This window comes from Mercenaria mercenaria, chromosome 6 (genome assembly GCF_021730395.1).
Source record: "Mercenaria mercenaria strain notata chromosome 6, MADL_Memer_1, whole genome shotgun sequence".
In the NCBI taxonomy this organism is placed as follows: domain Eukaryota; kingdom Metazoa; phylum Mollusca; class Bivalvia; order Venerida; family Veneridae; genus Mercenaria; species Mercenaria mercenaria.
In genome coordinates, this window is record NC_069366.1 from 49,873,120 (window position 1) to 49,900,528 (window position 27,409).

The window sequence follows — 27,409 nt, forward strand, 5'->3', positions numbered from 1 at the left end:
GTATGTAGACCGACAGGAAAAAAGCCCTGTTGACCTTGACCTCCAATTGTGACCTTGAACCTTTGAGCTAGGGTCCGTGTTTGTGCAACAATGACACGTCGTTCTCATGGTGAACATTTATGCCAAGAATATGAAATCCCTATAAATGGACCACACGAAATTGCGGACGGAAGGGAATGACTGATGGAAAAGCGCATTCCTTAGTCCCTGAAACTGGTTTTCAGCCAGTAGGGGACTAATAAGAACTCTTCCCACTCAATATACAAAGAATCTTAATAGTTTAGGTTACCATGACTTCATGCAGTATTGATCTGGTACTGTCACTCATCTTGTCAAACTCATCAATACAGCATATACCATTGTCACTGAGCACCAATGCTCCCCTGAAAATATCACAATTTCAATGTTTATTACATTCTATAAGCCAATGGAAAAGCCAATGGAAAAACTTCATACACTTCTTCATATAACAACTTTTGAATTAGAGTCTATTTTCGTCACTATTGTAGTAACAAGGTGACAGCATATTTTTAAAGCCTACTAACTTACCAACTGTAAACTCAACAAAAAAGTAGATTTAAACTACAAATGTAAGTCATGAAACTACCATGACCAAACTCTGAAAAGGCAGTCATACTTACTGAATGGCCTGCCAGTCAATAGCCGAAACTATTGCCCGAGGTCTGAAGGATGGAAGGCCAATAGTTTTGACTATTGGGTGCAAACTATATTACATCAGAAACAAATTTTCAGCTTTTATTTGATGTTTTATCAGTCCAGTAAACACATGGTAAATATGGATCAGTCATACAGCACAAATTATGAAACAGCGATTTATGCAAGTCCTGTAATATTGCTGCACTTTAATAGTGGGATAAACCTTTTTACAAGAATCATAGCTTGAAAATTTCCGAACCTTTTCACCAGAATAGAATGAAAATGATGGCGTCTTTGAATGGTAGAAAGCTGATAAAGGCTACTATGAACATTTTCAAACTCCTCATCTCTCATAATTTAAGCAGATGTAAAGGCAATACTTAACAATAGCTCGTCGAACACGAAAAGCCCCCATTGATTCATTTAGATAATTTCACAAGGAACATAAATATATGCTCAGTGTAAACAAAAGTTCTTACCATTCTGGTTTAATCTGACCATGACCTTTAACCCTTAGCAAGAGATTACAAAGTGATCTGTGCCATCCACTGAGTCCATTTTTGTATGTTCCAAATTTCAATATTAGCTCAATGTCTATATCAAGGTTCAAATTTTATTCCATTCGGTACAAAAAATTTGTATGTGTGTCCAAATTTGAAAGCTGTGGCTTGAGAAATGTGAAAGAAGGTTCACTAGTAGAGATCAATATCAAGGTCCAAAGTCATTTCGGTAGACAGAAAATAGCTTGTGCTTCAAATTGGAGGCTGTGCTTGAGAAATGTGAAAGTAGGTCACCTAGGTCCAGGTCAGGGTCAACTCATGTCAAGGTTCATCAGCCACCTCAAAAACGATCAAAATTAAATGTTGTAGGTTATGGATCAAGAGATTTTAAAAGCTATTCCCTATACACGTCCTACATGAATCATGTGGACCCCAGCTGGGCCATATTTTGACCCTAGGGTGGAACGATTTGAAACAACGTGGTAAAATCACTAAATGATGCTACAATACATATAACAAATCCTATACTTTGTGGTTTGAACAAGAAATTTTCAAAGTTTTTCCTATATAAGTCTATGTAAACATGTGACCCCCCGGGCGGGCCATATTAGACCCTATGGGATAATTTGGAACAATCTTATAGAAGCCCACTAGATGTTGTCACATACAACATATCAAAGACCCTTGCCCTGTGGTTGTTGGGACTAGAGGATTTTTCAATGTTTTTCCCTATACAAGTCTATATAAACCATGTGACCCCTGGAGCGGGCCATATTAGACCCCAGGGCAATAATTTATCATCTTGGTAGAGGGCCACTAGATTATCATCATAACTAAATATCAAAGCCCTAGGCTCTGTGGTTTTAGACAAGAAGATCAGAAACCGTTTTTAACTGTTCCTGGCCAATATGACCTTGACCTTTGACCTAATGACCTCAAGATCAATAGGGGTCATCTGCTGATCATGAACAACCTAACTATCAATTTTCCTGACACTAGGCCCAAGCATTCTTGAGTTACTGCCCGGAAACCATTTTACTGTTCCTAGTCAATGTGACCTTGACCTTTGACCTGACCTCAAAATCAATAGGGGTCATCTGCTGGTCATGACCAACCTCCCTATCAACTCTTGTGACCCTAGGCCTATGCCTTCTTGAGTTATCATCCGGAAACTGTTTAACTGATGACCTTGACCTTTAAAATATTGACTCCAAAATCAATAGGGGTCATCTGCTGGTGATGACCAACCTCCCTATCAACTTTCATGATCCTAGGCCCAAGCGTTCTTGAGTTATCATCCGGAAACCGTTTTACTATTTAGGGTCACTGTGACCTTGATCTTTGACATACAGACCTCAAAATCAATAGGGGTCATCTGCTGGTGATGACCAACCTCCCTATCAAATTTCATGATCCTAGGCCCAAGCGTTCTTGAGTTATCATCCGGAAACGGATTGGTCTACATTCCGACCGACATCTGCAAAACAAATATACCCCGCCTTCTTCGAAGGGGGGCGTAACAATTTCACACCTAACTAGAGCTGCTTTTGAGAAAAGCAAATGTCTCCCACAACTGCCTAAATCACCTAAATAGCAAGTCAGTCTTTATATACTGTTTACTCACTACAATTCAAGGGCCAGAACTCCAAAATGCCTGGACTGATTTGGCTCGTTATCCACCTTGTCAGAGGTCTTATGGTCAAACACATTTTGTTCAAGTTTGGTAAAGATCGGATGAGAAATGTCCGACAGAGTGCGGACAAGAGTAAAAAGGCTAATTTTTCTGTAATTCAAGGGCTGTAACTCAAAAATGCCTGGACCGATTTGGCTAGTTAACAAACTTGTCTGAGGTCTTATGGTCAAACACATTTTGTTCAAGTTTGGTGAAGATCGGATGAGAAATGTTCGAACTTAAGAGTGCGGACAAGTGTAAAAAGGCCGATTTTTTGGCAATTCAAGGGCCGTAACTCCAAAACCGATTTGGCTAGTTATCGCATTTGGGACAGGTCTCACGGTCAAACATATTTTGTTCAAGTTTAGTGAAGATCAGATGAGAAATATTCAACTTAAAGAGTGCGGACAAGAGTAAAAAGCCCGATTTTTGGTAATTCAAGGGCCATAACTCCAGTATGCCTGGACGGATTTGACTAGTTATCGAACTCGGCCGAGATCTTATGGTCAAACACATTTTGTTCAAGTTTGGTGAAAATCGGATAAGAAATGTTCGACTTAAGAGTGCGGACAAGCTTTGTGACAGACAGACAGACTGGAGTAAATCAATATGTCTCCCACACCTCTGTGTGGTGGGAGACATAAATATTACTCTTCTTATAAATGATACACTTCTGTTTGAACTATCGCACTTTAATACCGTATAGCGGGTTAATTCTGCGGGTTTTTATTTCTGCTTATTCTGCGGGTCGAGGCTGTCACGCAGAAATAAATTCCGCACATTTAAACTATCAGCAGAATTTTTAGACCGCCGCATAAACTTATATATCACTAAAATAATGACCCGTTATATCTTTATCCTCGCGTGTCTTTTTGCCAGCAGCAAGTTATTTCACACCGAATCGTTTGTGTTGATTGCTTTTGCTATTGTATCAATCTATTGTCCATGAATAAATGGTTACCGTTTCGGGCATGTAATCTTTACAAGTGTATATCACAAAACATGCTAGGTTTATGAAAAGTTTGACAAATGTTATATAAATAGATAATGCCACCAAACATAACTGACGAGAACGATAATGTAGTTTGAGTCGTTAATTAATGAGAGTAAATGCGGCAGCTATATCCCATGTGCATAATTTACTTCCGGTTATGCAAACCACAAAATTTATTCCTTCTTATTCTCGGTCACAAAATAAAGCTGTGTTCAATAAATGCATGATGCCCCGTTGCAACCTGTTGATACAAAGCAACCAAAGTCTAAAACGAGGTCAAGTTCAATAAGGTCAACTGAGTCAGGTGATGTCTGAAGATGGAGCAATGGTCACAGGTTACATCTGCATTAGTACAAGTCAAATCTTAGAAGGGGTATTGATGCTATACTAAACGGACCACATTTGTTAACCAAGAGGATGGCCCATATAAAGCAACCCCCAGACCAAAATGAGGTCCAGACACAGTCAGACAGAGGTCATGTGATGTCTGAAAGATGAGCATGGTCACAGGGATACATCTGCATTAGTATCAAGTCAATCTATAAGGGGTAATTGATGCTAAACGAAATGGTCCCTTTGGTTAAGCCCTTGTACGGATGGACAAACGAAACGACCGGACAGGGACAATCACTATATGCCTCCGCATCAGTAATGCGGGGTATAAAAACGCAGAAATAAACTAGGCCCATTTTAGGACAAAACCACAAATTTTTTGCCCGCAGAATTAACCCGCTATACAGTATATAAACTTACGTTTGCAGTACCAGTTGTCTGGTATCTGGGTCTTTTGTGATATAAGCAGTCAAACCAGTAGCACTTGAACCTTTGCCTGATGTATATTGACCACGCGGAACCAGATTATGAACATATTGCAGCAACTGAGATTTACTGGTACCAGGATCTCCACACAGTAAAATATTCAATTCAGATCTGTAAGGATGGAAAAAGAAAACAGTTTTACAGAATACCAGAAATATTTTGTGCACCTAAAATCCAAGAGATGTTCAGAACTCTCTTGTACAAACTGTATCTAGTCTTATAAAAAGTAAATTTTTTAATTCAACAAGTGTTCCAGATTAACTAACTAATGTACCAGATAATATCAACTGTGAATGTCTATCTAAAAGGTAAGCTTCAGATATTTTATGTCTATTCAAGATTAAAAATACATATATATGAAATATATGAATGTTTCACTATGTTGTTCTTGACATGTTCTTCTGGTCTTCTGAAGCTGGAAAAATGCCATGCAACTGTACAACACTGATCAAGTAAACTCACCTAAACTTTCCTCTCCCTGTATTTGTAAAGTCCTTTCTAGTTCCACCAAACAGCTGTAGTAAAATGCCCTTTTTAATATCATCATTCTCATATATACTTGGTGCTGAAAGAAGTAAGAATGAGGATAAATACTTCTGTAAAAGCTAAACTTAAATGAATGCCATCAACAAGCATTCCTCTGGGTTTGCTTGTTTGTTCTGGGTTTAGCACCATTTTTCAACAGTATTTCAGTTATGTAACTGCGGGCAGTGAATCTAATAAGTGTTCCTGGATTCTGTACCAGTAATTACCTATTCTCTGCAAGTAACTGCCAGCTTCTCCACAGGAATTGGAGGTGGAGGACGAAATGACACTATTTCTTTCTGTCTTATATCCATTCATCAAGGAGAACATACACACGTCCCCATGATCAGTAGATCTGAACTCTCCCTATCTAGCTAGGTTGGCTGGCTTAGGTTTTACCTCCACATCACAGTGCTCTTACTGGGGCTACTTTGGGGCTGAAATTTATCAGAATTCCCCTGCCAAGAGAGTATTATTCCACATTTTTATAGAATTTCCCCTAAAACTGTGGAACACAACTTTGGGATTTATTTCAGTAAGTATTGTCCGTAACTGTAATCAAAATGTAAATTTACATTAATAAATGCTTTACAGAAGGATTCCCTACAATTAGTTGGAAACCTGGATGTTAAACAGGGTTGCCAGCACCCTGGGTGAATAAAATTCCCTGACTTTTCCCTGATTTTTCCCCTGACCAATTCATGTTTTTTCACTGACCAAAACCGCCAACATAAAAAAAAAAACGGCCTCCTGACTCCCCCTAAAGCCGACCAATCTCCAAATTTTTTTTCCAAATGTTTTGTATTTATTTTGCCAATATATAAAACATAAACATCAAACACAATGATAATAAACATGGCTTTCTTTCATGTATACTGGTGTCAAGTCAATGAAACATAATTGTACCTATTGGTCATTGAAACCTAATTATTAAGAGATACATATCAAAAGCAACTTTCAAGACATGTAACTATCCAAAATTCTAACATCTTTTAAGGTACACTTTCCTCATGGTAAAACAATCAATTATGGTTAATAACAAGACCAATGGAACACTGCTAGTATTAGCAAAATAACATTCCCAAAAATCCCCAGATCAGTTATTATAACCAGTGTCCTAGAGGCAAACAAAAAAAACACCATGACTAATAGCAAGACCATTGGAATCATATTGACAAAGCATCACTCTCAAAATCCAAGATCTCTTAATATACAGTGTCCAGAAAACACCTGGAGTACCTACAACAAAAAAAAAGTGTATTAAAATAATGTTAGTTGTAGGCTCTCTTCATGTGTCACTTTCCTACCAAATAACAAAAAAATGTTAGTTAACTCTGGGGCAAGGGTTGCAAAGCCTTTCAGTCTTCAAGCAAAATCAGTGTTTAAAGAAAAATGGGGGATTTAAACAAATTAAATGCATGTTACAGTATTACATCATTAAACTTTGTTTTTAATTACTTAAATTTAATGCTTGAAGACTGCCATAGCCACAAAAGTTTAAAATGATTAACTTCTTCGAGCTTAGAAATCGTTTTTCCCTGACTTTTCCCTGACTTTCCAGGATTTTCATTTTTCACTGACCAAATTTTAAAATTCCCTGACAATTCCCTGACCTTGAAAAAGAAACCAATTTCCCTGACTTTTCAAGACTGCTGGCAACCCTGTTAAATATTCAATTTTTTGTTAGTCACCTGTTTTTGCAACCGTGTTATTATTTTATTTTTTTTTCAGTATAAACTCCTTGCCCAGAATAATTCAGTTTCTGCATACTACCTACCTATAGCTCTAGCCAGTCTCTCATAGATATCAGATTCCTTTGCAAGTTTCTGTATCAGTTCAACTCTTTCTGGTGGAAGTCGAGATGATTTGCTGAAATTGTATAACGCACAACCTTGAACTGCGCATGAACTACCATTTGATTTTACATAACATTAACATCTGTAAGTGTTGCCTGTATTGATCAATTGGTAACAAGTACTGCTCAGTTACCAACTACTTCCCAACTTGAACCCTTATTATGCTAAACACGACTGATGTACAGGCTGATCATGATCTGCACTGTCCGCCATACAGTCAGAATCTTTTGGTAAGCGCCCCTTTTAACAGTTAATGGTACTGTCTAAACTGAATGGCGGACAAGTTCATTATAGAAATTTTGCAGGGTAAGGGCTGAAACATTTGAACTGAACTGAAAAGGGAAGCCGTGGGACTGGACAAATTCTCATGCAAACCTGCACACCCTTGGAATGGTAGTTCCAGCTAGATGGGTTCAAATGGCAACTGGTTCAGAGAACAGCACTAATAATCACATGGACTATTTAAATGAATAAGATAATTCATAGCAGGTAGTGTGGGGTAAATACTAATTTTGCAATAAGCCTCATAGTCACCTTTCATCGTCTTCAGCTTCATGGAGACGTTTTACATCCATCTTTCTGAAGTGGACAACGTCGATGTGTGTCTTATACACAGACTTCACATTACGCATACGAGGGTTCACACGTAGGGGCATGGCCCTGTAGATACCAGTGATGGTGACTCTGTCTCCCGGCTGTACTTTGTCCACTAGATCACTGTGAGCATACAGTACCACTGTGTGTGGGGTCTGACCAGGTGGCATATCGTCTAAAAGAACAATGTTACACATAATGGTCTTTATTAATGATTTCTTCACTTATTACAAACAAGAGGATTATGAAGGCCCTATATCACTCACTCGACTCAAATACAGATTCTCAAATGTTACCACGATTTCAACAAACTTGATTGAGGACCACACAACCATCAAATAAAAGAAAGACATCCAGCAAACATTAAAAGCTCACAATGCACACAACCTGCTCACGTAAGCTAAAGATGAAGTTTTCAAATTTCAGTTGCCCCAACTAACAAACTACACAATTCTTTTTCAACACTGTCAACATCATTACAGGATAACACTGTAGTTCATGGGATAATAATTTCTTCATTTGCAGAAATTTGAAATGAAGTTCATTCAGTCAGCAACATTAATCACTTAGCACACAGACTGCTTGAGGGTGTAAGTTTACTTCCAAATTTTCAACTGATGTAAAACCCAGAATAAGCTTAGAATAAACATGAGCTGTCCATAAGACAGCCAAGCTCGACTATTCGTAATATTGTCCCGGAGGCAGGAAAATATTACCCAAAAAGGTTAAATATCAAAAGAGTTTTAAGTTCAAAAGGGGGAATAATTTGACCAAAATGTATATCAGTTATGGGTCTTGCTGCTATCAACTAGTTTTATAACCCCTAAGGCACATGTGAAGTTTCAATTCAATATCTGCATTAGTTTTGGAGAAAGAAACTCGCATGTAAAACTTTAACCAGAATTTTCTAAGTCCAAAAGGGGGCACAATTTGCCCAAAATACACGCCAGAGTTATGGAACTTGATCCAGTGAGGTTAGTAATTGATCTAGAAAAAGAAAAATAAGTTTCAAATCTATATGCTTTTTAGTAATAGCTGTATGTACTTGGACGCAAAACTTTAACCAGAATTTTCTAAGTCCAAAAGGGGGCATAATTTGGCCAAAATCAAAGTCAGAGTTATGGGACTTGCTGCTATCAACTAGTTTTATAACCCCGAAGACACGTGAAGTTTCAAATCAATATCTGCATTAGTTTTGGAGATAGTAACTTGCATGTAAAACTTAACCAAAATTTTTTAAGTCCAAAAGGGGGCATAATTTGCTCAAAATACATGTCCAGGGTTCATACAGACAAGGCCAAGTCAAATTCAAGGACTTTTCAAGGACTTTTCAAGCACTAGTCTTATAGTTTTCAAGGACTTATTCAACCATAATACCGTGTTACTACCTGCTGTGATTCTGCATCCCAAAACCTAATATGAAGATCCATCTGTTTTTCTTGCATCTTCTTATTTCAAGTTTCATCAATCAGAGCGACAAATGGTCCCCTGATCTTTTCAATCAGTAAGCTTTTAAAGTGGCCAAATACACAGATATGAGCAGTTTTTCTTTCACCAAGAGCAAACTTTTTCGCTATTTTACTGTCTGGAAACATGGTTTGAAATATTTTATTAATGTTTTCATTGGACTTGTTTAAGGCATGTTTCTGGTTTGCATTGTCCATATAATTTCTGCTTTAAGTACATTATTTTTTTATGCTTAGTTTGAAATACTAGCACTCGATGATGCAAACAGAATGGTAACTGTTTGGGGTGGGGGTACCGTAAGACTGTCACACACTTTCCCATTACGATAAGAATGGCGATTCATGCTCCGTGACGAATTGACGCCATTTTAGTCAGGGGAGACAACGCTAAACAGAAAGTACGAAACATTCGTACCCAAACTTTGCTTTCGTCCCGAACACATTCGACCTTTTTTTATTACGGCGTTTTCGTAGCTCTGCCCATTGTTCGAAACTTGCTATTTTATTCTAAAAGATTTACTTTTGGTTTTTGAGGAGATTTTAATTGTCTAGCATACGAGAAAATAAGAAATTCAAGTACTTTTCAAGGTCTTTGGGCAATTTTCAAGCACTTTTCAAGACAAATTGTGTTTTCAAGGACTTTTCAAGACTGCCCTTCATTTTCAAGTACTTTTCAAGCCTGTGCGAACCCTGATGTCAGAGTTATGGGACTTGACCCAGTGAGGTTGGTAATTGATCTAGAAAATGAAAAAATAAGTTTCAAAGCTATATGCCTTTAATTGATGGCTGTATGTACTTGCATGCAAAAACTTAACCAAGGTGTGACGCCGACGCCAACGCCAACGCCAGGGTGAGTAGAATAGCTAGACTATTCTTCGAATAGTCGAGCTAAAAATGCTAGAAAACCGGTTTCCTTCTTCCGTAATAACTTTCCTTAGTTGTTGTGTGGTCAAGTCACACTTGACATAATTTAGGTCATTTGGCGACTTTTCAAGCTTGACAGTAACTACTCTAGGTGCCCCTCTGGGCATGATTTCTGATATCAATTTGCACCAGAGTAGCATCACGGACCTTCCTCGAGCCCGAGGCTATATGGCTTCCCGACATGAATTCTATACCCCAAGACAGCTTTCAAACCCACATCACTGAGGGGAAAATGTTTTCAATCTGACAACCTTTATTGCTCAGCCACTCAATTGATGTAGCATTTTACATTTTTGGTACACTGAAAATTAAATACAGCTGATGTCATTGATTTTTTTTCTGCAGTTTCCATTTTCAATCCTTTTTTCACACAGGAACATTTACTATGTATTTACCTGGAGATTCTTGTAATTTAATGTGCTGTTTATCACTAAAGTGGGACCTGTTGTGTACGAGGGCAAAACTATGGTTTGTGTTACAGTTGGTACATAGTGTCGGCTCAGCGATCCTGCCTCTCTCAATTTCCACCGTGGCAGTGTTGTGACAAACATAACAGGAGAAAAATGCTTCACGCATCTCAGGAATCAAGGGAGATAACCTGATCACCATACCACTGATTGTGATCAACTGGTCAATGTCTGAAAGAATAGAAATTTATTTTTGAAATGCTAACAATTTTAGTTAACTCACCACCTTAATACATTCTCCACTTACTGGGAGCAAGTTACTCCCTAACAACACACAAGAGGCTACAGGTCAAATTTTTTTAATATCATCTCCAACTGCTATGTTCTTGGCAGATAATTCTTAGCTCCTTTGTCTAGTATATTATTAGAAAATTAAGTATGTTTATTTGTGTACATAAAGCTGAAATCTGTAAAAACTAGCATCAGTTGTGTCCTTTAAAAGCTGAAAATGAACATTTCTCTAATACATGCATTATGAATATACCTTCTGGGTTAAGGGAACGCATATTTCTGGTCTTTTCAGCATTGTATGGCCTCACTTGTATTTGGTGTTCCAAAATAGCTGCTGGGTATTTATCAAAGAACATCTCATTCACGGCCATGTCAAAAGTTGGAATCACTTCCTGAGGGTAGTTGATCAGCTGACGATACAGATCAGCATCAAACTCGCGCAGGTGCTCACAGTTTATGTTCAGGAATGGTTCTCCTATGGCATTAATCTGTAAGAATAAAATAATAATCGTTTAGCAAAATATGCCCATTTGAAACTTGCTATCTTAAACTCGCTTATCTCAAAATCTCAGCTATCTCTTAAGACATTTTCAAGTTCTGTCCTGAAAACACATGCACAAAATATCATTTTAGTCCAAATTAAGCAACCTCAAACTAAAATGCTCGATCCATCAGAATTCAGGACACCGAAGTTCAGTTATCATAAGGTAAATGGTCTATAAATTTCTAGCACAGGAATTAATTTGAATTTTGTTCGCACTAAAAACTTGACCTCTAACACTGACTGTGGGAGTGCGAATTTAAACTTCTGAAAAACTTAAAAGGACATCAACATATAACCAGTGTTCACGTTTTCTGAAAATTTCAATGAGTCCCTGGATTGTAAAACATGGACATTTGTCAATATTGTAGCCGTAAAACCTGGGACTCAACCATATTTGGCTGGGACTCAACATTTTTGGGAGTACTGAGTAAATAACACCTCTTCTTTAACTTCATAAATGCATTCCAGTTCTGATGAGCATAACAGAGGTGTAAAAATATTAGAATCTACAAAGTTACATCAAATACAAGGCAGTCTGAAAGACAGCTAAATCCCCCGCCACTGCTATGGATAGTGAAAGGGTAAACCTTTGATTTTAGCTGTGACCTTGACCTTGAACTGACATGGCTGACTCATGAATTCTGCACAACGTCTTGATGAGGTGATCATTTGACCAAAGTTTCATGAAAATCCTTCAAGGGGTTTAGGAGATACAGAGCTGAAACCTTTGACCTTCAGTTGTGACCTTGACCTTGAGTTGACATGGCTGACTCATGTGTTCTTGATGAGGTGATCATTTGACCAAAGTTTGATGAAAATCCTTCAAGGGGCTTAGGAGATACAAAGTGGACACAAAATGGAAGGTTCAAACCTTCGACCCTTATTGTGACCTTGACCTTGAGCTGGCATGGTTGACTCATAATTTCTGCACATTGTTTTGATGAGGTAATCATTTTACCCAAGTTTTATAAAATTCCTTCAAGGGGTTTAGGAGATATAGAGCGGACACGAAATGGAAGGCTCAAACCTTTGACCCTAAGTTGTGACCTTGACCTTGCACTGGCATGACTGACTCATGGGTTCTGCACATCGTCTAGATGAGGTGATCATTTGACCCAAGTTTGATAAAATTCCTTCAAGGGGTTTAGGAGATATAGAGCGGACACAAAATGGAAGGCTCAAATCCTTGACCTTGAGTTGTGACCTTGACCTTGAGCCAACAAGGCTGACCCATGGGTTCTGCACATCGTCTTGATGAGGTGATCATTTGACCCAAGTTTCATGAAAATCCTTCAAGGAGTTTAGAAGATACAGAGCGGACACAAAATGGAAGGCTCAAAACCTTTGACCCTAAGTTGTGACCTTGACCTTGAGCCGGCATGGCTGACTCATGGGTTCTGTACATCGTCTTGATGAGGTGATCATTTGACCAAAGTTTCATGAAAATCCTTCAAGGGGTTTAGGAGATATGGACCGGACACGATTTTGTTACGGACAGAAGGACGGACGCAGACCATTCCTATAATCCCTCCGCCATGGCGGGGGATTAATAATGGGTTTGACCAGCTAATAGTTACTTTAACAGGTTTAAGCACTAGACTAAGATTTTACAGAAAAAGTCACTTCTTTGTTTAAATCTATTAAATTTTGTTCAAGTCTATCAAATTATAAAACAAACCAACTGAAAAGGTCAGTGAATCTGTTTTCTTATCCTTGTGAATCTAATTTCTCATTCTTGTGAATTTTTATAATCTGATTACTGTAAATTGTAATTCTAAGTATTTTTTCCAGTTAATTTCCTAATCACTGCCAAAACCAAACACCATTTAGTTAGATCTATGAATACAATTTCAAAACAGTTTGATCATTTCATATTCTAAAATTAGCCCGGCAAAAAATAAATCAAGCTCCTAGTGCAATGTTCAGTCAAAACACTAAAACCTATAAAAGCAATATTGTACTAGAACGGACTGTGTGAGTTAAATACATGCCATCATGACATCAGCAGCAGTGACGTCACACAAAGGGTAACACGGTCCTTTTGATCCCCTAATGTGGGCACACATCAAAAGAACCAGAATGTGTCTGCAGGACACAGGGTGTGCCCCCCCACTGGTATTTGTCACAAATAAGGGGCAATAATTCAAATGTTTGCAGTCTTAATGGGGTATAGCCTCAACAAACATTTCATGAAAAGGATTCATTATTCTAGGCCCTGTACTTTTTGAGCTATGAGCATCACAAACAAAAAATCCACTATTTTGGCTATTTCAAGGGCCATAACTCTGTAATAAGAGCTAAGATTCTCAAGAAGAATGCCAATGTGCAAGGTCACATCACATTAAGGACTCCAGCAAGGTTTCCTGAATTTACATCTAATACTTTTTGAGCTAGGCACATAATTAGGTGAAAAAGTGCATGTTTTTACTATTTCAGAGGCCACAACTTTAAAAATAGGGGGTGGAGCCAGCCAAAAAATTAGAGGTGTGCAAGTTTATATCATGATAAAGACTGATGCAAGTTTTCAACCATTTATATTAAATACTTTTTGAGCTAGGTGCGTCACAAGGTGAAAATGTACATTTTTGACTATTTCAGGGGCCATAACTCTAAAAAATAGAGGGCAGACCTAAATGAACAAGAGCCATGTTAGACATGGCCAACAGTCTTCGAATTTGGCACTAGTCCGAAGCCCGAGGCTAGTAAAAACCTAGATCGGACTAGTATTTGTCTCTAGGTGACTAGTCCGCGAGGCTAGTAAAAAAAATCGAGAGAATACGTATAAAATTACCCAAAAAATCCATAGCGTGAGTTTTCTACGGTGTTTATTTCACGAGTGTAGATATTACGCGCACCGGCGGAAATAGACTGGTTAAGCGTTCCTTTTCGCTGAATTATCCTTAGCGAGAAGCAAACGGAAAACCAGTCTGTTTAACCTAGCGTGACCTTTACCTTACGAAAATAGAAAGGTAAATTTGTAAACAATGTTTCAACTAATGTATACACCCGGGGCCATCCCGGGAAAGGCCAATAAGCGGCATTTATCCGAAGAGGAAAAAATATCCGCAAAAAAAAGTATGAATCAAAAAGAACGCGGAGCTTCCAGCCTTCCGGGAAAAAGTTTTCCGTGGCTTACTTACAATTCTGAATCTGGCAAGATGTTTTGCACCTTTTGTATTAAAACATCAAACGAGTGTGTTTTTACCACCGGGTGTTCTAATTTCAAAGTGGAAACACTAAACGCTCACCAGGAAAGCCGTGGACACCAAAAGGCTGCTGGTGAACATCATGCAAAATCTGCCCCCACCCACTCCAAAACGAGTGAGGCAGCAAATTGCCTGTTAAAACTCAAGCAAAATGAGTATCAAAAATTAATTATAAAGTTTAGGACAGCTCATGTCCTTGCTAAATCACACCAGAGTTTTAATTTCTATAACACCATCTGCCGGTTAGACAAGGTCAAGGGCTTAGATGTGGGAAAGAGTTACTTAAACGACAAAGCAGCAGCCTCTTTCACTAAAGCCATTGCCGATGATGCTGATGATGGTTATTCCTCAGATGAGTCAGAGTGTGACATGAGTGAGGATTATGTCACCTCGATGCTTGAAATGTTCTCTCGTGAATAAAATGTATAATGAACCAAAATAAAAAGAAAAGAACCTTGTTTTGCAGTTATGTTCATATATTTGCATATGTATGATAAAAATGCAGTAAGCAATATCAAACAATATCACACAGAGTATAAAAATGACACCAAACAAATAACAAGAGGACCATGATGGTCCAGAATCGCTCACCTATCTCCACATGACCCAGTGTTCAACTGAGTATGACATCGTTATTTCTATTATTTGACATAGTGACCTAGTTTTTGAGCACATGTGACCTAGATATCATCAAGATAAAAAATTCTGACCAATTTTCATGAAGATCCATTGAAAAATATGGCCTCTAGAGAGGTCACAAGGTTTTTCTATTATTTGACCTAATGACCTAGTTTTTGAAGGCACGTGACCCACTTTTAAACTTAACCTAGATATCATCAAGGTGAACATTCTCACCAATTTTCATGAAGATCTCGTGAAAAATATGGCCTTAGAGAGGTCACAAGGTTTTTCTATTTTTCGACCTACTGCTAGTATTTGCAATGCACAATGACACCAAGTTAAAAATGACCCAAACATAAGTGAACAATTCTCAACCAATGTTCATGAGATCCATTGGAAAATGCCCTCTAAGCCAGGTTCACATGAGTTTTTTTCTATTTTTAGACCTACTGACCTAGTTTTTGACCCCAGTGACCAGTTTCGAATCTGATTAGATATCATCAAGATGAACATTCTGACCAATATTCATGAAGATCTCATGAAAAATATGGCCTCTAGAGAGGTCACAAGGTTTTTCTATTTTTAGATCTACTGACCTAGTTTTTAAGCCCACGTGACCCAGTTTTCAACTTGACCTAGATATCATCAAGGTGAACATTCTGACCAATTTTCATGAAGATCCATGAGAAATATGGCCTAGAGAGGTCACAAGGTTTTTCTATTTTTGACTACTGACCTAGTTTTTGACCCACATGACCCAGTTGCGAACTGACCTAGATATCATCAAGATGAACATTCTGACCAATATTCATGAAGATCTCATGAAAAATATGGCCTCTAGAGAGGTCACAAGGTTTTTCTATTTTTAGACTACTGACCTAGTTTTTGAACCCACGTGACCCAGTTTCGAACCTGACCTAGATATCATCAAGATGAACATTCTGACCAATTTCATGAAGATCATGAGAAATATGGCCTCTAGAGAGGTCACAAGGTTTTTCTATTTTTAGACTAATGACCTAGTTTTTGACCCCACGTGACCCAGTTTCAAACTTGACCTAGATATCATCAAGATAAACATTCTGACCAATTATTCATGAAGATCTCATTGAAAAATATGGCCATCTAGAGAGGTCACAAGGTTTTTCTATTTTTAGATCCTACTGACCTAGTTTTTGACCCACGTGACCCAGTTTCGAATCTGACCTTAGATATCATCAAGATGAACATTCTGACCAATATTCATGAAGATCTCATGAAAAATATGGCCTCTAGAGAGGTCACAAGGTTTTTCTATTTTTAGATCTACTGACCTAGTTTTTGAACCCACGTGACCCAGTTTCGAACTTGACCTAGATATCATCAAGGTGAACATTCTGACCAATTTTCATGAAGATCATTGAGAAATATGGCCCTAGAGAGGTCACAAGGTTTTTCTATTTTTAGATCTACTGACCTAGTTTTTGACCCCTACTGACCCAGTTTCGAACTGACCTAGATATCATCAAGAGTGAACATTCTGACCAATATTCATGAAGATCTCATGAAAAATATGGCCTCTAGAGAGGTCACAAGGTTTTTCTATTTTTAGACTACTGACCTAGTTTTTAACCCCACGTGACCCAGTTTCGAACTTGACCTAGATATCATCAAGATGAACATTCTGACCAATTTTCATGAAGATGCATTGAAAAATATGGCCTCTAGAGAGGTCACAAGGTTTTTCTATTTTTAGACTACTGACCTAGTTTTTACCCACGTGACCCAGTTTCGAACTTGACCTAGATATCATCAAGGTGAACATTCTGACCAATTTTCATGAAGATCCATTGAGAAATATGGCCACTAGAGAGGTCACAAGGTTTTTCTATTTTTAGACCTACTGACCTAGTTTTTGACCCCACGTGACCCAGTGTCGAACTTGACCTAGATATCATCAAGGTGAACATTCTGACCAATTTTCATGAAGATCTTGTGAAATATATGGCCTCTAGAGAGGTCACAAGGTTTTTCTATTTTTAGACCTACTGACCTAGTTTTTGATGGCACGTGACCCAGTTTCGAACTTGACCTAGATATCATCAAGATGAACATTCTGACCAACTTTCATAAAGATCCCATGAAAAATGTGACCTCTAGAGTGGTCACAAGCAAAAGTTTACGGACGCACGGACGCACGGACGGACGACGGACACCGCGCGATCACAAAAGCTCACCTTGTCACTTTGTGACAGGTGAGCTAAAAAATACACCTTTAATAATTTACTGTTCGGACTACCAAAATTCCTTTCGGGCTAGTAAATTCTGCTATGTTGGTAGTCCGGCTGGCTAGTACTTTGAAAAGTTTTTCGTGAAGACTGGGCCAATCCACCCGCCGGGCATATTATAATTGAAGGCTAAAGTTCCTGGCAAGTTAGTGTCTGAAAGTATTAATTTTGGGGAAAGCATTGAAGAACCGTTTAGTTGTGGTCCACATCAGGGGTTTTAAAGATGTGGAAGAAAGAATAAGTCAGTGGTGAGGTGGTTTACTGCTAAATTTTATTAATTTTCATGAACAGTTTTTCTATATGGCTACTGTAAAAAGAAGGAATGGAAAGCTAACAGGGAACAAGAGTGCCAGAATGTCACAATATATGCCCAGCCCGTCACTGCAAATTTCTTTACTCTAGCAGCTGTATTTGCAAATGGAATTTTAATTTTGTGGTTGTTTAGTAATCATTGTAAGTCTTTTGCTTTTCTAAGTCCACAAAAAAAACTCCTAACCAGGTAGAGATATCTTAAAATACACCTAAAATTGGAAAGTAACATGCACGTTGTACCACAGAAAAGTGGTCTTGTTTTTTCCCTATGGTCAATTATAAAAATGTTACAATATAAGTTATTTATAGCAACAATTAAGGGAAGTTAATCTTTAAAAAAAAAAATTGTAAGTCCACACAGAAATCTTTACCAGGTAGAGATTGGTCAAAATACACCCAAAATTGGATGTAGCATGCATGTTGTACTACAGAAAAGTGGTCTTGATTTTTCCCTACGACTAGTAATGAAGAAGTTACAATAAAAGCTATTTAAAGTAACAACAAAGGGAAGTAATTCTAAAGAAGGGAACTGCGCATGACACTTCGTCTCATGATGGTGTATAATTGTGCCAAGTTACATCAAAATCCCTCCACGCATGAAGAAGAAATGCTTCGGACAAAGTCATTCTTGTATCTGACCTTTGGCCTCTAAGTGTGACCTTGACCTTAGACCTAGGGACCTGGATCTTGCGCATGACACTCTGTCTCGTGGTGGTGAACATTTGTGCCAAGTTATATCAAAATCCCTCTATGCATGAAGAAGAAATGCTCCGGACAAGGTTTTCATTCTTGTATCCTTTGACCTCATAGTGTGACCTTGACCTTAGACCTAGGGACCTGGTTCTTACGCAAGACACTCCGCCTCGTGATTGTGAACATTTGTGCCAAGATATATCAAAATCCCTCCATGCATGAAAAAGATATGCTCCGGACAAATGTTTTTAAGAAAATATGATAAAGGGGAATAACTCAAAACAAGAGCACCGCCTTGAGGGTGCTGACGCTCATCTGATTTTTTTTGTGTAATAGAAATATTGTCCTACCCATGATTTTCTAAGTCTAAAAAGGGCCATCATTCTTGCAAAAAGCAGGATAGAGTTATGTTTCTTGATGTACAGTGTCCACTTATGATGGTGAAAAACTGTTGCAAGTTTTAAAGCAATAGCTTTAATAGTTTATGAGAAAAGTTGACTTAAACATAATACTCAACCAAGAAAATGATTTTCTAAGTCCAAAAGGGGCAATAATTATTGCAAAAAGCAGGATGGAGTTATGTTGCTTGCTGTACAGGGTCAGCTTATGATGGTGAACAAGTGTTGCAAGTTTCAAAGCAATAGCTTTGATAGTTTAAGAGAAAAAGTTGACCTAAACATAAAACTTAACCAAGAAATCTGATATTTTCTAAGTCAAAAAGGGGCCATAAATCTTGCAAAAAGCAGGATGGAGATATGTTTCTTGCTATACAGGGTCAACTTATGATGGTAAACAAGTGTTGCAAGTTTTAAAGCAATAGCTTTGATAGTTTAGGATAAAAGCTGACCTAAACATAAAACTTAACCAAGAAAACTGATTTTCTAAGTCCAAAAGGGGCAATAAATCTTGCAAAAAGCAAGATGGAGTTATGATTCTTGACGTACAGGGTCTGCTTATGATGGTGAACAAGTATTCCAAGTTTCAAAGCAATAGCTTTGATAGTTTAGGAGAAAAGTTGGCCTAAACATAAAACTTAACCAAGAAATCTGATATTTTCTAAGTATAAAAGGGGCCATAAATCTTGCAAAAAGCAAGATGGAGTTATGTTTCTTGCTATACAGGGTCAGCTTATGATGGTGAACAAGCATTCCAAGTTTCAAAGCAATAGCTTTGATAGTTTAGGAGAAAAGCTGACCTAAACATAAAACTTAACCAGGCAACGCCGACGCCGACAACCGCTCAAGTGATGACAATAACTCATCATTTTTTTTTCAAAAAATCAGATGAGCTAAAAATAGGCAAGGTCGAGTTATTGTTCTTGCACACTGCACTTTCTCCCAATGTGTTCTATCAGTGTATGAAGTTTGAAGAAAATCCCTCCAGTACTTTTGGAGTTATGCTCCGGACAAATTTTTTTTAAGAAAATAAGATAAAGGGGAATAACTCAAAAAATAGGCAAGGTAGAGTTATTGTTCTTGCACACTGCACTTCCTCCCAATGTGTTCTATCAGTGTATGAAGTTTGAAGAAAATCCCTCCAGTACTTTTCGAGTTATGTTCCGGACAAATTTTTTTAAGAAAATAACATAAAGGGGAATAACTCAAAAAATAGGCAAGGTAGAGTTATTGTTCTTGCACACTGCACTTTCTCCCAGTGTGTTCTATCAGTGTATGAAGTTTGAAGAAAATCCCTCCAGTACTTTTGGAGTTATGCTCCGGACAAAGATCGTTGCGGACGGACGCACGCACACACGGACGGACGGACGGACGGAGAGCATTTCTGTTATCCCCTTCGCCTTTGGCGGGGGGATAAAAAATAGGAGGTGCGCAAGTTCATATCATGATTAAGACTCATGCAAGGTTTCATGAATCTATATCAAATACTTTTTGAGCTAGGCTTGTCACAAGGTAAAAATGTGCATTTTTGACTATTTCAGGGACTGTAACTCGGAAAATAGGGAGCAGAGCCAGACGAAAAATAGGAGGTGCGCAAGTTCATATCATGATAAAGACTCACGCAAGGTTTCATCAATTTATACCAAATTATTTTTAGAGCTAGGCGCATCACGAACTTCGGACGGATGGACGGACAAGACCAAATCTATATGCCCACACCACTCAATGGGAGGCACAATAAAACCAGTGTTTGCATTCGCCGGAGACTCCATCTTACTTTCGGTTTGCAATGCAAGAAGTTTGAAGAAGGACTGTTTCCATATAATTTACATCGATAAGTAGAGATTTTGATCAATACGCTAAACCAGTCTGAATACGTCACAGAATGACAACAGGCTATGTCACTGTGTTATTTTTAGAAAATAATGCTGCTAAATGAAATTGGGATTCCGACATCGTGATTAGTATTTGTTGTCTTTTATTAAAACATTCACTTCCGTTTTTATTTTGCGTCCCATGTACGCAATGGTCTTGAAAAATCTGCGTACCAACCAACCAACATAAAGATTTGAACAGATTGTAAAGTATGTCCCATTTCTTTAGTTAACAACAAAATAATGTGTCTAAATTAACACAAATTTTATACCTCCTCAAGTCTCTGTAGATAGTAAGGCTGGCTGACATCCATACCCTCAAATGCCTCATCTTCATCAATATTCTTCTCTACAAACTTCAGTATAAATCTTCGGAATTTTTCTTTACAATGACTTACAACAACGTCCGTTCCCCAGATGACAAGCTGTGGTCCGGCATTGGCATCACTTGTAATGTCACTTGTTATCTTTGTTCCTTCCTGCATATGATAAAAACATGCTGATACAGTCGAGACTGTTTTAAGAGACCGTCTTTGGGAAGCAGCGAAAAAGGTCACATATGACAGGGAGTCTCTTAAAACAGTCTCACTTAACAGGATGACGCTGGTTTCATAATATGTTTCCAATTAAAGTACATGAATATCGGATACTTATATATTGGCCTCTTTTAAGGTAGGAGTGGAAAATGATAAAATACTATTTCTTTAATTGCATATTGATGAAATATAAATTTCAAATAATTTGCATCATTCATATGATGTTGATAAAACAAATTTAAGCTCATGATCTGGCAAGAAAATAAAGGGGAGCAGTAAAATATAAATGTTCCATTTGAACTACACTGAGGTTTATGATATTTATATTTTATGTACTAATTGTTCATTTTAATTTATTCGATTATTGACTGCATCTTTAATCTGTGTTTACTTCGTCGTTTCCTGTTAAATACCGCCATATTTTTGTTTCACCAGGAATAAAGTTAATTTATGCACCAACTCCGAATTCTTCAGCAACCTTATACGCTGGTTTTCCCTAATCGAGCAATTCAAGTGCCTTAATGACAGTTCTTTTTTATGTTTTTCTTCAGCCATTTTTTGTAAACAAATAAGTTCTCGTCTCAAACAACTTCACGCGAGATAAATAACGGTAACTCTATCGTGTAAAATCTTGCGAGGGAGCGTCTCAAAGTCGCTGAAAACGGTCTAAATATCGATTCGGGAGCCTGATTTCACAGTCGCTTGTCGCGTAAGGCAGGGGGTTGCTTAATTCAGACTCTTTTAATAGTAAATTACATCCGGAGCATAAAATAGGGTCGCATATGACAGGGAGTCGCTAAATTCAGGGGGTCGTTAAGGCAGTCTCGACTGTATTTAAAACAGAGACCAATCCAAATCTCTTTTTATTTTGCTCCAAAATTTTCAACATTTTGATCTACCAAGCTTTTAACTTAATTTCTTTTCAGGTAACACATCTAATCTTACCAGTGTTCCCAGATTCTGCAAGCACTTACCTATTTATAGCATCTTCTAGCTTCTCCACATAATTTACACTGTTATATTCACATAAAGTTCTGCTACTGCAGACAGTATATTTCGTGGAAAATTATCGTATTACTGCTTCAAGAAAACATTCCAAATGTGAATATAAAAATTTACTCACTCTGAATTCAGGTAATTCAAATGTAGTAACCAGACACTTAAAATAATATGATTTCACTGTTATGATATCATAACCAAAGACAAGTTAACATTTATATACAACTTACACCACTAACCCAACACTTGTAACAATGGTTAACTCACACTTTGTTCAGAGCTTCCAATTGTCACAGTCCTCATCTTTCTCTCACTGTGAATATCTGGACGCGACCTGATGGGAGTCTCTCCCACACCAGGGGTACGCGGACCTCGACTACTAGGCGTTCCATAGTTCAAGGGAGAACTTAAATCAATTTCACTTGTAGGAGCTGTAAATATACAAATTATATATAAATCACACACCAGATTTTGTATTATTTTACATAATTCAACACAGAAAATCCCAGGAGATATAATAAATTTACAACATTAAGTGTTCCTAATTTTAACTTACAATATGTTACTCTTTATCTACTATCTTAGAGATATTAATTTCTGAAAGATTTAAATGTATGTTTGGAAATTATTCTTTCCAAAGAAGACCTGTGTTCAGCAGGTCCACCAATCAATTTCCAAATTGGAAAAATCAGCTGCAAATTCACATAAACAGCACCCAACAACAGAAAAAGTCACCATATGCATCCAAACTTTAGTAATCTGATATGTGATTAAACACTGAACATATTTAATAATCTGATCAAAATGTTGGAACATTTTTGAGAATGCTAGTTCAAAGAGAAATTTTTGTAGTTGGAAACTTTTAAGTACCGGTAAACTTACCACCAGCTCGTGATTGTGGAGGACTGGAAAACAGGGATGACTCTCCACCAGTAGCAGGAGCAGCAGGTGAGGAAGGAAGAGGAGCCATGTCGCCACCTGGTGAGGCTTCAACTCTTCGTCTCTGGGCTGGTGGGGAAGACGCTTCATCATCTTTTGCAGCTTTTGCTTTCCTTGCACTGCGTCTCGCTGTCCATAAAAGAAGAAAGATATCAACTGCCATGAAGATTTACCTGATAATGACTACTAGGTAAGACAGTGAACCCAAATTTCCATATCCAGCTTGTGGTGCAAACCTAAACAGGAACTTCTGAGCTTATCACTTGATTATCGCTATGACTGACTAGACAATGGGAGACCAAAATTCTTTCAAGGAAATAAATGCATCATTTTCATCATGAATCGGAACACTGTTGTACAGCACTTGTAAATTCTGTACTACGGTCTGTATCTGTTTACAAAGGTTGAACTAAATTATAATATACTAGTATATCTGTAATACAGCACATCCCTAACCCACACCCTAGAAAACTGTCAAGTATTTCAAAGAAGTCAGCAACTTTAACCATTCCGCCATCAACAGTAAATTTATATAGATTGAAATATAAATGAAATACCCATAATTTTACTATTAGGGTCTTTTGTCTTCCAAATAAGCGGCAAAGTCTCAATCCTGCAGAATATCTGACCTGACAAAAGACTAGTCACATTTCCCAACTGTTTAAAATCCCAACCAGGCATTAAAATGATGTAGAAAACTCTCTGATTTCTGCAAGTGCTGATATAACAAGAGCTGTCCATAAGACAGCCAAGCTCGACTATTCGAAATATTGTCCCAGAGGCAGGAAAATATTACCCAAAAAGGTTAAATATCAAAAGAGTTTAAAGTTCAAAAGGGGACATAATTTGACCAAAATGCAAACCAGAGTTATGGAACTTGTTGCTATCAACTAGTTTTATAACCCCGAAGGCACTGTGAAGTTTCAATTCAATATCTGTATTAGTTTTGGAGATAGTAACTTGCATGTAAAACTTCAACCAGAATTTTCTAAGTCCAAAAGGGGGAATAATTTGCCCAAAATACATGTCAGAGTTATGGGACTTGACCCAGTGAGGTTGGTAATTGATCTAGAAAATGAAAAGATAAGTTTCAAATCTATATGCCTTTTAGTAAATTAATAGCTGTATGTACTTGCACGCAAAACTTTAACCTGGATTTTCTAAGTCCAAAAGGGGGCTTAATTTGACCAAAATGAAGGTCAGAGTTATGGGACTTGGTGTTATCAACTAATTTTTTAACCCCGAAGACACGTGAAGTTTCAATTCAATATCTGCATTAGTTTTGGAGATAGTAACTTGCATGTAAAACTTTAACCAGAATTTTCTAAGTCCAAAAGGGGACATAATTTGCTCAAAATACATGTCATAGTTATGGAACTTGGCCCAGTCAGGTTGGTAATTGACCTAGAAGAAGAGAAAGCAAGTTTAAAGCTATATGCCTTTAAATGATAGTTGTATGTACTTGCATGCAAAAACTTAATCAAGGTGTGATGCCGACGCCAGGATGAGTAGAATAGCTAGACTATTCTTCGAATAGTCGAGCTAAAAATCATGACAAAAGTAGCTCATATAGCTAATCTGAAACTGAAGTGCTCAGATTAAGTTTGTGCACCAAAACATGAATCTTTTTTCAAAACCGTACCTTTTACAAATGTTTAAACACAACTTGGTATTTATGTCTTCAATATGTTACGTACATATTTTGTTAAAGAGTACCAACATGATCCAAATGAAACATCCTGAAAGGGCATCTTTGACCTGCTTATCCAGTTAATACAGAGAAAAAATGCAGAGGCTATACATATAACAAACTGAGAGACAAGGAAATGGGACTAGCCTGGATAACCTAAACCACTATTTTCACCAATATATTGCAGTCTTACGTGTTGTTGCAGTCGAAGTTTCTGATGTTGGGCTGCTTGGTTCTTCTGGTCGCCCTCGCTTACTTCTGCGTGGAGTAACTGGAGCAGACATCTGGAAAGAAGTGAACATCTATAAGATTCGCATAAAACTGTTGTGACAGAAGATACATTTAGTGGCCATGTAATTTGGGTAGGTATAATAAGCACTTCTGGCGTGACATCTACTCCCGAGACGCAATAGATAGGCGAGAATATCAATGAGCGGAAGATCAGACTTTGCTACAGACAGCAGACGTGTAATTTCATTCCTACATAACTGCAGGAAAGTCCCTCTCCACTTCCTGACTAATAAAGAACTAAATGTAAATTCAAAGTAAACAATACTGGTGAAGAGGTTGGGATACAGTTGGTAGAGCACTTAACTAGGCAGGGGGTCCTTGGTTCAAGTCCTATACTTAGCAGAAAAATTTCTATTACAATACAATACTGGGGACAGGGTTAGATGGAAAGTACTGGCCACAGTGGCAAGTTGATCAGGTCTAGGAAAGTGGTATATTTACAGATTAGCTGTAAATTTACAGATTGTGTGTATGAAAATTGATGAAATTACATTTATTCCCAAACCCGCAGCTTGAAATTAATTGCTTTATTTACAGTATGCATAAATTAATGTCATTTGTGCGTTTCAGCCATTTTTATTGACTTAGAATTTTTGGCATTTTCAAAACAATCAGTCAACAGAAATTACTTAAAGTTACAATTGACCTTTAATTATGCGTACCATACAGTAACTAAATCAATTAATTTCAAGTTGCGATTTTGAGTCAAAGTATGATTTTAGTAGTTTTCAAACATTTGATCTGTAAATTTATAGATCGAAAAATCTGTAAAATTATAGATTATCTGTAAATACACCTCTTTCCTAGACCCGTTTATGTAGTCCAAAATATTAGACGTGTACATGCTCATTTTACCTTCAACATTCATTATTTTATTATTTTACATTTTATTTTCAATCTGCATTGTAACGTCTAAAAGGGCCCTAATCAGTAGAATGTAGCATTTTCTCACACGAAAAATATACGATATACGCAGGTTTAGACAGTCCAGCCTACCGTTATTTATCATATTCTAGTAATATATCGTTTAAATTTACCTTTAAAAGCCCTCATATCCAATATATGTCAATTGTGTACAGTTTTCAATACACATTCCGCCATTTTTCAAGCATATTCAGCAGGTTATAATATATTTAGAATCGACTTAGACGAAAACAATTTTCCACGTGAACTATTTGCCAATTAATCCAGAGGGAAAATATTTCGTCTAAAATTGATTCTCAAAATAAACTGTGTTTACACAACATTCGGAATAGACCAGCAATGTTGCACACCATAATACAGATACACGGCAATACATACAGTGGAAAGAAACAACTCATATTTGTATATGAAAAGTAACTTTTATTTTATAATTATTCACCTGTGCAGTTGAAAAAAGGATTATTTTCGGTGTAAGTAGTGTTCTTTCACTTCGGACTGGGTTATGTTGTTCATAATTTGAAGATTAGAGGCGACATGAAGTGTGTTCGCTTCTCACTACATGTTATACATGGCGATCCGATAAGACCTGACATAACCGATAGACGTCAAAATGTTAAAATATGTTCAAAATGTTAAAATATGTTATGTCAGGTCTTATTGATAGGACTACCGTTTATGTAGACCATGCCGTTTGCTGGGCTTTTCTCTGACGGAAGCTCAAATAATGGCTAATTTTACCATTTCAAAATTAAAGTGAGGGGTGTTGCGATTCCTGGCACCTGGTTATCCAGAAGCCAAGTTTACTAGTTAGTAGTAGGGCATGGGACTTGCAAGCAGGGGTTCAAAATTATGTTCGAGTCCTACACGGAATAGTTTTTCTACAAAACTTCGCGAGAGCAAGCAAATCAGGTCTGGGTGACAATACAAAATAAAAACTTTAGATAACTAATTGCATTTAGGACATATTTCAAGCTGAAAGGTCTGATTTCTAAAGAAAACTGGCTTTCTCACCGTTCTTGCTTTGTTTACGCCGGTATGTCACGTGTTGAAATCCGCGGGAAAACTCGCCCGCAATGAACGGTGCATTATAACTTTTATTTGTTATAATTGGTCACGAATTAGGTTTCAGTACTCCATTTGCAATACTTGACGTGTTCTGGCTAGAAGATATAGTTGCAGAGTGATATGAAATAAGGAACAAAAAATAATAGCCGCAGTCATGCTGACAGAAAAGTAGCATCTTTTGCATGTTAATTCCAGTCACTTTGAAACTATAAATTGGAATCATAAAATGCAACTAAGCAAAATAATATCGGACGCGTTTTGATTGAATTCCAGACGTTTCACCCCCAAGACTTTTCCTCCCCTAGACATTTCACCCCCAAGACATTTCCTCCCAAGACTTTTCACCCC

General features: G+C 37.5%; 1 protein-coding gene across 1 annotated transcript; it reads right to left on the reverse strand.

The window, feature by feature from the left end:
- Window positions 1–280: 280 nt before the first annotated feature.
- On the reverse strand, window positions 281–27,128 carry LOC123548928 (DNA replication licensing factor mcm4-like). The gene is made up of 12 exons (XM_053546800.1): window positions 27,008–27,128; window positions 24,975–25,065; window positions 23,035–23,220; window positions 22,420–22,583; window positions 20,890–21,096; window positions 10,959–11,193; window positions 10,403–10,645; window positions 7,558–7,792; window positions 6,945–7,036; window positions 5,105–5,207; window positions 4,577–4,753; window positions 281–383 (listed from the first exon to the last, which is right to left on the reverse strand). The coding sequence occupies exons 2-12, from the start codon at window positions 25,063–25,065 to the stop codon at window positions 281–283; spliced, it is 1,836 nt and encodes a 611-aa protein (XP_053402775.1). The 5' UTR covers window positions 27,008–27,128.
- Between the last annotated feature and the right edge of the window lie 281 nt (window positions 27,129–27,409).